At 34.5% G+C, this 14,793-nt stretch overlaps 1 protein-coding gene across 1 annotated transcript; it reads right to left on the bottom strand.

Moving 5' to 3' along the window:
* Positions 1 to 1,493: 1,493 nt before the first annotated feature.
* Positions 1,494 to 5,954, bottom strand: LOC143258016 (uncharacterized). The gene is made up of 3 exons (XM_076517057.1): positions 5,819 to 5,954; positions 4,967 to 5,480; positions 1,494 to 1,661 (listed from the first exon to the last, which is right to left on the bottom strand). Exons 1-2 carry the CDS (start codon positions 5,828 to 5,830, stop codon positions 5,010 to 5,012), a joined length of 483 nt encoding a protein of 160 aa, XP_076373172.1. The 5' UTR covers positions 5,831 to 5,954; the 3' UTR covers positions 1,494 to 1,661; positions 4,967 to 5,009.
* Between the last annotated feature and the right edge of the window lie 8,839 nt (positions 5,955 to 14,793).

The following is a 14,793-nucleotide window of genomic DNA, read 5'->3' as shown; positions in this document are numbered from 1 at the left end:
GACTCGTAATCCGCGGGTCGCAGGTTCGAATCCCTGTCACACCAATCATGCTCGCCCATTCAGCCGTGTGGGTGTTATAATATCACAGTCAATCCCACTATTCGTTGGCAAAAGAGTAGCCCAAGAGTTGGCGGTAGGTGGTGATGACTAGCTGCCTTAACTCTAGTCTTACATTGCTAAATTAGAGACAGCTAAAGCAAATAGCTCTCGTGTAGCTTTGCGTGAAATTCAAAACAATTCAAATACCCAAGTTGCAGTTTCTTATCTGAATACGTTATCCTACTAGGTTAAAGATCAGACGTATGATTGACGATCTTATAGTTTTCAGAAATATTTTTTGGTTTTTCTTGTTTGTTTGAAGTTAAGCACAAAGTTATACAGTGGACTATATGTACTTTGTTTACCACGGGTATCAAAACCCAGTTTATAGCGTTATAAGTCCATAGACGTACTGCTGAGAATACTTCTTTTAGTGTGTTATACTAAAAAAAAAAAATTTATTTTTCCATATTTTCTATTGTATACTTAGAAAGGTCTGTAGATATAAATTAAATTAAATCCAAATAAGATTTTGTGTAACATTAAATCAGAGAGACATAGCAGTTAGATTGAAATATTTCAATTGTTATTTTAGAGTTGCGGCTAGTTTAGAAAGTTCCTAGAAATAACAGAAAGTATCAACTGTTAATTTTAGATAGTGTCTCTTATAAATGTAATCCACTTTTCTCTTTCATGCTACTTTTGATAATATGCAGAGTGGTCACTGACCGTACACTTTATAAGTAATTAACTAGCTTTTGAAATTTCAATCGTTTGGTGAAATGTGTGTGTATTTGGTACACTTTCGTGATGCCTAAAAAAATGTTTTCATTATGCATCACGAGAAAAATGTATATATTGATAAAATCTATAGAGCGTCGGTGTTATTGTAATAATTGAAAGATATTAAAACCGCAGCCTTCCTAACGTAGCCGTTCAAAACTGGTTTTGTGTTTTCTACAAGATACCCGAACTTCATAGAGTTAAACAAACCTAGCAGCACGTTGATATTTTAAACAAAGTTTCTAGAGTGTTGTTGTTACGAACAATTTAATAAACGACTGTATTGTATAAGCTGATGTTACATCCTCAATAATAATAAAAACCACTCAAAAGTTACTCTTGCCTGACTTATAAGACTACGGTCCATCTTGTTCTCATAATTCAATAAAAATCATATGCCTAAGCCTTATAGTTTATGAATGCCAGTGTTGTGCTACACAATCTAATACTTCTTCTTTGTTATATTTTGGAAACTGTTTCGCCCATCACTAAATCAAAATCAATATTTTGAAGTCTGTGTTTTTCGCTTCCATAACGTCCGCAGCTGGAACAGCGGTATGGGATTTAGAACTCTAATATCAGAGGTTCGATTTTTCTCGGTGGACACAGCAGATAGCCCAATGTGGCTTTTCTATATAAAAAACACACCCAAACACGTTCTTTTTCTTTTGTCTGTTTATTTTTCAAACACTTTCATAGAGAGTACAAATCGTAATTAGTACTAGGTTGTTTAGCGCAAGTTCATTTAATATAAATATCCGTAAAGCTAAAAGAGATAGGGTCAAGTGTCAAAGTTCAAGACGTAGAGAGGCAAAATATGTTCGTCTAATTCCGGGGTCCTAAAAAAAATGGTAGAAAGAAAATACGTTAGTTACATAGATATATAATATCAAACAAATAAAACTCCTTAACTTAATCTATATACCAGGTGTTCCATTTCTTTAAAACAATTTGTGTTTCCTTACGGCTATAAAAAGAAGACACATCGATTTTCTTATATGTATTTGATGCTACTTTATAACAGCTTTTCTTTGTCTGCCTTTTCCTTTTATTTTTCTCTATTTTTGTTTTTTATTTGATAATATTTGCTTAGTTACAGGTTTTATGTAGTTTTATCCATATTATGCTATATTTGTTTTACGATAACAAAAATATTTTTCACCATCACTCTAAAGTGACAGTTCCCAGGTAATCGTAGCATATAGATGTTAGGAAAACACGTAGGTTCAAAAAGTCTTGATAGAAATGAAATAAAAATCCAATAACTCGATCGCTTTCGAAAGGTAGACCTTACTTCTTCAGGGGCTTTTTTGATGTAAAGGGAAGAAACATCAATGGTGCAAAGAAGACTATTGGGTGGTAACTGTCTGTCAGTATTAATATCTTCTACGATGTTAAAAAAATTGGTAGATACTTGTTTGTTTGTTTTTAATTTCGCGCAAAGCTACACGAGGGCTATCTGCGCTGGTAGATACTTTACTCAAACTGTTATTTAGTTGTTATTCATCATTGCTAAGGGCTGTATCAGATAATTCCTAGAAACAATTATAAATAGATTCATCAAGTAAAAGCCAGTGGGCTTATAACGCTAGAAATCGAGATTCGATATTCACGATAAAAGGAGCTAAGATAACCCATTCTGTATTTTTGTACTTTACAAATTAAAAAAATCGTGCAAGATAAAAAACACGTAAATTATTTCATATCACTAGCCAGGTGTAGCTTTCTTATAATACCTTACTAGATTTGTGTATTAAACATGGCCGAGCGTGGCTTAATAATTAACATATCGGGGTTCAGGATGGAACAGTTCAAAGCCAGAAACGTGATTCCACTGAAAACCGTCCTAATTTTTCTGTGCATGAAAGTATCATTCAATCTCGTTATTCGGTTCAAGAAACCAGTAAAATTATGTGGATTATCAGATGACGTTAACTAGCTGTAAACTCTCTTTGTGCTATTACATATACCTTAAGAGTTCTATAACTCTAATCACACCTTCTAGTAAAGCATTGTTGGGGTTGAAAATTCCATACATGTATGACAAACATAAAAACCATCAGGAAATACACAAGTATGTCATTAGATAAACATCGATAACAACGTATTCCCAGGTTCGATTAGGAAAATTTCATCGGACAAAGCTTTGCCATTTAGTTAATCAAGAAAACAAAATAGATTAGAAATATAAAATTCATATATAATTTAATCATTATTAACCAACAGTGAAATATTATCATTCATTACATTTTGATTGTTAAAATGTTAAAGTTTGATATTCTTCGAATTTCTTCTTACTTCCCTCATATACAAACAATTTGTGAATTTTGTTGCGATGCGCATTGTTTCAGCATCGACACAGTGAAAATTGTCCAATTCGAACAGAGACATCCACTGAAATGTCAATCAGGAACAACTCAATAACTCTAACCTGCTCCTTTATATTAAATTCGGTATTTAAGTTTAGAGGCATCTAAATATCAGCTACTTATTGTGACTTTGCTAATTGATGATGTTTGTTCAGGAATAATTAGCTTGTGCTAGACCTTTTATTCACTTAATTATTTGTATTCATACGACTTTAATTACTATCATCATCATCTTCTGCCACTCGATTCCTTCAAGGAACATAGGGCCGCAATCACTTGCGGATTCTTCAACAGGTTTTTAAGTGAGTAGGTTGTTAGCCCACTGCACCTAGCCGTCCCTAATTTAGTAGGGAAGGCAGCTAGTCATCACTACCCACCGCCAACTCTTGAGCTACTCTTTTACCAACGAATAGTGGGATTGACCGTCACATTATAACACCCCCACGGCTGTAAGGGCGAGCATGTTTGGCGCGACGCCGGCGCGAACCCGCGACCCTCGGATTACGAGTCGCACGCCTTAACGCGCTTGGCCACGCCGGGCCTTAATTACTATGGATACGTTTTAAAACAGCCTTATTCTCTAGATTAAGATGTTTCGATTACGTGAAAAATCTGAATCGCGTGTGGAGTACATTATTGTTAGAACAGTTAAGGAATGGTGACTTCGTATTTCGTTGAATACGTTTTGACTATTGTTTGTTTGTTTTTTGAATTTCGCGCAAAGCTACTCGAGGGCTATCTGCGCTAGCCGTCCCTAATTTAGTAGTGTAAGACTAGAGGGAAGGCAGCTAGTCATCGCCACCCACCGCCAACTCTTGGGCTACTTTTTTACCAACGAATAGTGGGATTGACCGTCACATTACAACGCCCCACGGCTGAAAAGGCGAGCATGTTTGGTGCGACAGGGATGCGAACCCGCGACCCTCAGATTACGAGTCGTACGCCTTAACCCACCTGGCCATGCCGGGCCCCGTTTTGACTATACTCTTCATAAGACAGAAATTAAGAAGAGGGTGAAAAAAACATTTAGAACCACGCTATTGGTTTATTAGAATCTGTGTTAAATATAACATCTGTTTGGAATATCATAGAATAACATTGCTGGTACAAGAAGATTATATATGAATTTTGAACTGCTAAAGTAAATACACCTTTATATAGACCCGAGTGTGACCTAATGGTTAGCGCTACTTGACTGTGACTCTAAACATTCATTTTCGTTGTAACTTGCCACGGAATTACTTTCATCATCCAGGGGTCATGCGAGAACTGAAAAGTTAAGTCAAATGTTACTATTCGATCAGACAAAAGTATCCTGTGAGTTGACAGTAGATGTTATTAACAAGCTGCCCTCCTGCTGGTCCAACCGATCAAAATTAGGGACAGTCATGTGCTAATGAATAATATTTAGACTTAGTACTAAATTCTAAACAAACAATCAGTTATTTGTTACTTCAGAATAACTCCTAATTCAAAAAATAATAATTCCTGAAAACATGCAATTGTAAAGCCATTATACCCTGACTGAAATGTTACCAATTGCTTATTTGTTAATACGGTATATTGTTTAAAAACTGAAATAAAATATCCACATGTTTCATGCACCTAAGAAAATTTAAGCGATCCAATACGAAATGTGGTACAACGTTCTAAATCATCCAGTATTTTGATACATCATAAGAATTATATCAACATCGCTGTAGTTGCTGTTAGGTTTGTCTTTTACACATGGAAGACTTAAGTAATAATAGCTAAACATGTGTTTTAACTCTCACCTTAAACATCAGGTAACTTTTAAAGCAAACCGTCAAAGTTATGTTAACCGCAACATTTAGAATGTCCGTAACCACCTCGTCTCAAGCCTCGTCCTAAACCACGGCCGGCACCTCCTCCAAAACCAAATCCACCTCCAGCACCATAACCACCTCCAATACCTCGTCCTATACCTCTTCCCAAACCTCCTCCGATTCCACCCCCAAAACCACCTCCAAATCCGCCTCCAAGTCCACCTCCCACTCCACCTCCTAGTCCCCCTCCTCTTCCATAACCACCTCCAAGACCACCTCCAAAACCACCTCCTCTAAAACCACCGCCTCTAGAACCACTTAATCCTCCATAACCTCCGTATCCTCCGTGACCACCATAGCCTTCATAACCACCGTAACCTTCTGGACTATTGTTTTCACTTGCACGGTTTCCATCTCTCATGTACCCTCCTACACTGAGATCCCCTTTTGCTTCATAAATGTTGACTGTGGCGGCTAAGAGCAGACACGCTATAATCAGAACCTGTGAAAAAAATAAAATCAAACTTATTTTTATGTTTGATTACAATAACTTCATAAAACTAAGCTATCAGAGACAAGTTACTAATGTATTAGTAAATACGTAGGCCATAATATCAATTTTATCACAAACGAGGTTTACATTTAAACAACTTCTAGTAAATGCTTTTATCAAAGTTTGGTATGTGGCAAATAGGAAGAATACTAATCTCACATTTAGAATAATATATTGAAACAACTTCTAGTGAATGCTTTTATCAAAGTTTGGTATGTGGCAAATAGGAAGAATACTAATCTTACATTTAAAATAATATATTGAACCATTGAAAAAGAAACACTTACCCCTGCCTTCATTTTCAGACTATGAAAGAGTATATTTTAGCCTGGCAAGTATTGGATATAGTCTGAAAGCTGCCGTGTTTATATAGTGACTGAACGTATCACCTGTAGACGTGAATATTTAAAGATAAAAAAAGATTATAATAGCCATGACCCAATTTTCGATCGCAAGATGCGAAATTCACTAATTTGGTTTTCCCCACTTATTTTGGCAAAGAACGTGTCAAAAGTATACCCGTTTCAAAAAACTGTTTGGAAAGTTTCCGAAACATTCAATAAAAGTAGTTGAATTCAATTAATCTTACGAAAAAAGTTTTAGTTCTTATAAGCTATGCTACGCAGTTACCAAGACAAACATTTTGTCCACCCAAAATCCTTAGAGACTGACTCTCTGATATACTACATCACCGTATTTGATAAAGGCCTAGGTACAAATAGATTTGCCGGCCATCCTCTCTTTAAACATACTAATCTACAACAATATAAATGGCTTAGTATTTACCTTGGCAATTAGGTTTTTTTTGGTAAAAATATCATACAGGGAAATTCCTGTTGAACAAACCTATGGTTAGTTTTTCTAAAATTGATCATTATTTTTTACTTTAAATGTATGTTTGATTTTTAATCGGTAAGTTATTTTCTATTTGTACAGTTCTCGCTTCCGGGACAGCTTTAAACATCGTTTCGGAACAAATGAAATATTTTGTATCGCGAGATTACTGTCATTAACAACCAAGGGCCAATAATTATTCTTTAGATGATAAAAAAAACATACGAATACTTTGGCATTTTCTCTCAAAAGCAGGCCAAATATGTTCGCTGAAATGGCGAACAGAGATAATTTTTTCCTAAATAAATAACAAATCGACTACAATTAAACTGACTTTAGATGATAACCAAGCCGATACCTCAGCGGTAAACTTGAGTGCCTGTAGCGCAAGAATATTCGAGTCCATCCCTGGAGTAAATAAAGCACAGGTTGTCCAACATACAAACTAAGGCTACAGAATAAAATCTAATGTTATTGTGAATAAAAAGCATTTTATATTATGTTTACTAAGATGCATATCACTTAAAAATAACCAAATTTTAACTGCATCTTATTATTTGGTTTAACATTAAAACAAATACCGTTTTCAAATAAACTGGCACGTTGTCCCTCTAGTTAGAGCTTATATCATAAAATTAAAGCAGCAAAGATTTTTTGTTGCGCAGCTAAAACGTGCAATGTAATTTATTGTATCCAATCAATGTTGCACCTTTATTAATATTGAGCGATAAATAAAACACATTTACCCTTGAAGAAGGGAAGTTCACATTCCGAACGCAATTGGGTTTAGTGATTTTTTTTCCTTTCTCAAATAAAATGGAAATATAGCAGAAAATTGTACTTGAAATATATTGATCTTTACCAATCAAATATAATGGCGTTTTTGTAGCTTTTTATTATTTAGGCCGTTAGATTTAATCCTTCATCATATTTACAAAATCTTTCTGTTTGTTATTGACATCACTCGCTAGTACAGCGGTATGTTTACGGATTTACAACGCTACAATCAGGGGTTCGATTTTCTGCAGTGGGCTCAGCAGATAGCCCGATGTGGCTCTGCTGTAGGAAAATACATAAGCGTTATAGCTTATTCTTGAGCTTAAAATGTTATATATTAATTGAAGGAAAAATTTAAAACGCAAATACAGAAATCCCCTTCTCTACTTTTAACCTAAAAACTGGCAATAAACAAAACAAAAAGTGATGTTAAATCTGAGAGAGTTAAAAGTGTTTGTTATTATTTCTTTGGTTAAATCTGTATGATACGTAGTTGCAACGTACGAGGAATATTTTAAACATATTACTTGTTGAACCAACATCTATTCATTGTTGAGCTCTTGGTTATGTTTCACGTACAGGTTAAACCAAAAGTTGAATTGTTCCTTTGTGAAAATTGTCTATTAAAGTTTTTTCACTGCAAATATCAATATGATGATATGAAAATACATTAAATTAAATCAGTAAGTCGTATGTAAATCCGAAACTTCGACGTTCGCAATTCCATTCCTACAAAAACATACTCCTCACTTTGGGAACATAGTTGCGTTATAAGAGTGACTGACAAATCCCACTATTCAGTCAGGAAAGGAAAAAACTCAAGTTGCTACTTTATGTCCAGTCTATCACTTCAAAATTAGCGATGACTACGCAAAAGCAGTCCTTGTATAGCTATGCGCGAAAAACTGAAACAAACAAAAATCTTCGAAGCAGTAAAATCAAAAGTGTCAATATATATGTAAAAACGGCTCATTTGGGTTGAGAAAATATTCAACGTAGAGGAGTGAACAACATTTCGACCTTCTTCGGTCATCGTCAGGTTCACAAAGAAAGAGAGAGGTAACTGACCGGAATCTGACAACATAGTTGAAAGGGGTTGTGAACCTGACGATGAACAAAGAAGGTCGAAACGTTGTTCACTCCTCTACGTAGAATATTTTCTCAACCCAAACGAGCCGTTTTTACATATATATTTCTCTACAAGTGGGTTTTCTCGACATCACTGAAAAGTGTCAATACTTTTAGTTTTATTCCAGTTCACTAAATGCAGAAGGACAGTCATTTTATATTTAAAAAAACGACTGATATTGTAATCCTTTCAGATTATAATTTTTAATCAGACTGAAGCATTACTCTCTAAAATGTAATAGTAGTTGTTACGGAACTTGAAGAAATGTGAGTTTGATAAACTCCCTAAAGCCCATAGACTTATATTATCAACGTATAACTTAACTTTATACTGTTTATTAACTCATCTAGTGTTAATAATAAGATAACCTGCTATACCTATTCACGAACTAAAACTATTAATGTTGTAGTATCTATGAATGTAATATATTTTAAATTCATACACTTATATGTATGAATCCACATTATGATTTGTTTGCTAAGCATTTTAATTTCATGGTACATTTTTAAGCGTAAAGCTGTCCACACTTTGATCAAACTCGAAATTTAGTGCTAATGACCTTCAAGCTCACCATTCAACCATAAGAAGGTGTATACTTTATCAACATTCAGTTTAATTTAACATGGATATGTGTAATATATTAATTTGTTTGTTTTGGCGTTACAAGCCTGCAAACTTACCGCTGAGTTTGACCTAGCATGGTGTGTGTGTTTTTCTTTTAACAAAGCCACATTGCTATCTGAGCTATCTACTGAGTCCACCGAGAGAAATCGAACCCCTGATTCTAACGTTGTGAATCTGTAGACTTTTCGCTGTACCAGCGGGTGACTGAATGGTCTGTAGGATAGATTATTCAACCTTGTAATCTCTTTGTCGCCGAATAAAAACTCATCGCCGAACATGCTCGTTCTTTCAGCTGTGTGGGTGTTACAATGTAACGATCAATCTCACTATTCTTTGGTATAAATTAGCTCAAAATTTGGCGGTGGGTGGTGTTGACTAAATAGCTTCCCTCTTGTCTATCACTTAAAAATTAGGGACGGCTAGATCAGGCATCCCTCAAGAAATTTTGCCCGAAATGTCTGAAAACCGACAAAGTATTTAGCTACAATTAGGTTTAACGAAAATACTCCGTCACACTAAACATACTCCCCCTTTCAGCCGCTGGGGCGTTAAAACGTTACGGCCAATCCCACTATTCTTTGAAAAAAGAGTAGTTAGTAAAAGAGATGGATGGGCACCGAGCATTCATCATTATGAAATGTCAGCACGTACTTCTTTAAAGACCATGAAACAGCATTCTGCATAAGGCTGATGACAACTACTTATTTAAAGACTATGGCAAACAATCATCTGTCATCGCAGTCACAGATGGTTCCTACATTAAAATTAGTGATTCATCATTATGCAGAGAAACAACATTTTCAATAAGGCTTGGAGCATACAAGCAACACAAGGATGGAGCTGGAAGCCATAAAGCAAACTCTGCCCCATATTTCTGAAAGCAATGAACTACAAATAGATAGTTCGACAGACATAATTTTTGTGACTTATTCGTAAACAATACTTCGTAAAATTCAGAGTAGTTGACCCCTTGATGAATGAAAAAAGCAAAGTAATTGCATGATAAGACCATCATGTTTGTATTTCACAGCCCATAGTTAAATAATTCTAAACAAGAAAGCAGGTAAGGCTGAATGACGATCCACTTTATAATTTAGAAAACAACTGTATTCGCAAGATATCGACCTTCCTTACACTAGTGAGATAAAAGCCGTAACCATGGGATGTCTTCATCAAAACTCATAATAAATTAAACTGATGAAAAACAAAGTATTGTCTCATGCTTAGCTTCAGCAAACGATGTGGGATCAATAAAACAGTACACTGTTTAAAGGATACAGACAATATCGATAAAGAAACTCTCTTCTACTTCCTATTTGTTTGTTTGTTTTTAAATTTCGCGCAAAGCTACACGAGAGCTATCTGTTCCTAATTTAGTGGTGCAAGACTAGAGGGAAGGCAGCTAGTCAGCACCGCCCACCCCCAACTCTGGGCTACTCTTTCACCAACGAATAGTGGGATTGACCGTGACTTTACAACGCTTCCACGGTTAAAAGAGTGAGCATGTTTGATGGGACTGGGATTCGAACTCGCGACCCTCAAATTACTAGTCAAGTGCCGTATCCACCTTGTCATACTTCTATCTCCTGAGTAGCCATTGGTATTCACATAAAGAGGTCAGCGCCGGGCAGTGCAACCCATGATATTGTCACCTAATGTCTTATTCAGCTCAACTCAACTCAGTTTTAATGAAGACGTTGTTGTTACTAACGCGTTTGTAACGAGATTTAACTCAAATCACAACAACTGAAAAAAGCGCGAAAATTGTTTGTATGGTTAATAGATTTGTTTGTTTGTTTGTTTGTTTGTTTGTTTTGGAATTTCGCACAAAGCTACTCGAGGGCTATCTGTGCTAGCCGTCCCTAATTTAGCAGTGTAAGACTAGAGGGAAGGCAGCTAGTCATCACCGCCAACTCTTGGGCAACTCTTTTACCAACGAATAGTGGGATTGACTGTCACATTATAACGCCCCCACGGCTGAAAGGGCGAGCATGTTTGGCGCGACCGGGATGCGAACCCGCAACCCCTAGATTACGAGTCGCACGCCTTAACACGCTTGGCCATGCCGGACCATAGTTAATAGATAAATAAGAGAAATATAAATGGATAAATGAGTATTCACTTGTATCTTCAAATTAGAAAGCTCTTCACTCATTAACCTTGCGTGTTTAAAATCACGTTTAAACGCAGGTTTTTAAAGCTAAAATTTTAAAAGTATATTGAAAAAAATATTGTCAATTTATCGATGAAACGAACAACGTTTCGTTTCATTTTAAAGCTAAGATTTTAAAAGTTTATTACCTATTTTAGATACTACTACTGGTTTTTGCCTGTCGACGTTATTAACAAAAATTCTATAAATGGTTGTCGTATGTGAACATAGATTTACAGCCCAAGCGCCCTGTTTCAGTTCACCGAGATTTGGAATATAAAGGAACTATCGTCTTCACAACTTATGGTCTTCTAAATTGTGTCTTCATAGTGCAACAGCTTTTTTGTCTCTTTGAGGAAGACCATTGTAAAAATGTGATCGATAACTACTTTCCAAACTGTGTTTCCCCTAATAATAAAGTTTTTTGTATTCTGTCGTATCCAACCGACCGTCCCTAAAGGTTACCAGTATGTATGAATGAAAATTACATGTCAAACTACAAATTATTTAATTCAGTTAACGTTTGTACTACTAATGCTCTTCAATGTTATATTACTTCTTTACAGCATAACTACTACACTTTTTGTCTCAGTTTATTTAGTTTGTTGCATAGAATAAATTCGTTACTTCTCTGATAACAACAGTATCCTCAAGAATATACACTTCAATAAGCAGATGTTTCAGCAAGTTACTGAAAATCGGTCCCTTTTTACTCAGTTAAAAGATACTTTTACATAAGGATATAAGTAGTCATTACTCAGTAACAGTCTACTAATAAATGGTATATGGCTCAACATTTTTTCTTTCAAAAAATTCCTTGGTACGACACTTCAGTTGGCTTTGTTTCAATAATCGAAGAAAACAGCGTGAATGAAGCAGGTAATCAGCTTTTACAATTACGTTAACATTTCAGAATCTTGTTCACAGTTAAATAAACTGATGATATAAAATAAAGAAAATACTTTTTAAAAACATTTTAACGAGCTTTTCAGATGCGAACTGACATCTTTGAGCGAAAACTAAAACAACAAATAAGATGATAGGAAAGAACCAGTCAGCTAGTGCTTTGCGCATTTAATCTTTTCGCTGTGCCGATTCCAATGCATTATGTTTGATTTATTTTTCTTTCCTTTTTTTTTTTTACAATTGTTACTCGGAGCTTTAAGAATGAACAAATAACCAAAACTTGACGTGTGTGTTTGGCTGCTTACCAGCAACTTCAATAAAATTGTTAAAATTCAGCTTTAAATCCTTGTTGACAAATAACATAATTTCCCTTAACTAATTCAAAAATACGATAACATTGCTTTTCTTTTCACAAATCGACATTTCTGTCTTTAATAATTACAAAGTCTCGACCCATAGTATCGAGTCATCAACATAAGTCGAAACGTTGTAATTATTAAAACAAGAACTAGCGTATTGTAAAGTTTGCTGCTCTTGTATTTTTTAATTAGTTATTGAAGTTCAGTTGGTTCCTCACTAAACAATATTTCTCATGGTTTCTGTTCGCATATATCGTTCGAGACTTCGTGTCGCTGGTTTGGACTGTACAGTATGTTTTCTATTCACAAAGTGTGTGTCCATCAATTGTAGAGGGAAAATATGTTTCTTACATATACTGAACTCTAACGTCAACATCTGTAAGTGGTGATCAAAACTACGGTTGAGTTCCATATTTGTAAAATAACTGTTATTCTTTTTCTTAATGACGATTGTTGTATTACTTGAAGCAAATAAAAGACTCAACCATACATATTCACAATAAACTTCATTAAATTACCATCCACAACTAAGGAATCAGCTAATATTATCTATGAATCACGTTAGTTGAGTTAGACTCCACCTTTCAGTTGGTTATGGTAATTTCTTTTTAATTCAGCAAACGTGATTCATATTTGAAGAATAAATACTGCAAGAATAATCTTTTCTTTTTATTAACAAAGTAAAAATGTTTAACGATTTATTTTGTTATACTTATAATGTTAAATTTTAATACAGTTAATCTAAGGCCCACCAGTGCTCAGACGTACGTCCAGAGGCTTATAATGCTATCTATATACAGAAAGAATAAACCTATCATGTGTAAAATTGAAAACGATTACTTTGGTTTGTATATAAATTTAATAATACTTATTTTGCACCATAAACTACATTATATACGAGCACCGATTATTTATTGTATTATTTACTAAAGCAAACCACGTAATTTTTGTCAATATTTATTAGTAACCTTAAATAACACTAGTCCCTCTATAGGTGGATCAGCGGTAAATTCATGGTATTAGAACAATAAAATTTTGGGTTCGATTCTGCCTGATGGACAGAGCGTAGGTAGCCTATTCTGTAGTTTTGTATTGAAAAAAAAATCCAGCAAACAAACCATTAATGAAATAAACGGCACACAAAAAATATTTATTTTATACTCTGCTCTATATATAACTGAGATTGACAATTTTAAACGACCAAGAGGCCTAAAAATTTATGATAAAAATCATGTAAACTGCAGATGTTGTTGTTGTGTATGTGTTTATTTGGCTTTTGTTGTTGTTTTTTTACATTTATTCGAAGTTGTTGAACGTGGATTCAAAAGCAAAGATATGTAAAAATAGCATTTCGGAAAAAAAAATTTACTGGTGTTAATTTTATCACAATTTTTTATGTCTATTATCGGCGTTTAAGCAGAATATTTTGAAAGACGTTAAACAATAATTTATAAGAAATCTATGAGGACACTGTAAATAAAAATCTTTCGGAAGCTCTCGTTGTTTGATATTTGGTATTTTTAACCAAAACAGAAACAGTCAGATCAGAGACTTCAAAGTTCAAGTCCGTCTATTACTAATTTAGAAGTGTTGCTCAGACGAGGGCAAGAAAACAGTAGCATTTCGTGAAGTTATGTGTAATTTAGAAATGCTGTCCACAGGAAGTGCAATCACTCATAGTACCTGTCGTCTACACGATTATATTTAAATAAATAATAGGACTGACTGTCAATGTTATAACACTCCTATAAATGGATGTTCCCAGCATATTTATTTTTTTATTGTGGTTCAAGTCTTAGTTCTTTGAGTTTGCAGCTCGACAAATAGTCTTTTGAGCCCCATTCGATCAGAACTGTTCGGAGAAATATTCTTGTTCAAAGGTTTGACTATCCAAGGAAATTTCTATCAATTTAGTTTATATCATTTAATTTTTATCTTCCCCGTAAACTCTCCGAAACCATTTTTAAAAACAACTTTTATAATATTTTTATCATAATTGTCAGATTCTGAAAAGATGAACAAAAAAAATTCATTAGAAGAAACTTTTGCTTAAAGCTGAAGAGTTAGTGTTGCTTTATGTTATGAGTTTTCATGCATCTGTTACGATATATATTAAGAAAAGAGCTAAATTTTCATGAATAGGGTTATTATAATGATTTGAAAAAGTCGTACATTTCTCCAGGTTCAAAATCTGACTTCTACTTTCTCCTCAAAATGTTTGAGGATCAGCTTTGGCAAATTTTATGTTTAAGGTTAGTTATTTGCATGTATTGGTATAACAATATAGTTAATTAATAAATGTTATTGAGATTCTATTTACCAACTCGAGATAGCGCTACTGCTCACTGATAAGTGTTCGCTGCAAAAACAAGTACTGAAACAAATTTATATGCAAAAACGGCTCGTTTGGGCTGAGTTTTTGCATATAAATTTCTCAACAAGTGGGTTTCTCGTCAAGTACTGAAACAAAGATTCATCCCT

The sequence above is a fragment of the Tachypleus tridentatus genome, chromosome 7 (genome assembly GCF_004210375.1).
Source record: "Tachypleus tridentatus isolate NWPU-2018 chromosome 7, ASM421037v1, whole genome shotgun sequence".
Lineage (NCBI taxonomy): Eukaryota > Metazoa > Arthropoda > Merostomata > Xiphosura > Limulidae > Tachypleus > Tachypleus tridentatus.
This window is presented reverse-complemented; position numbering and strand designations above follow the sequence as displayed.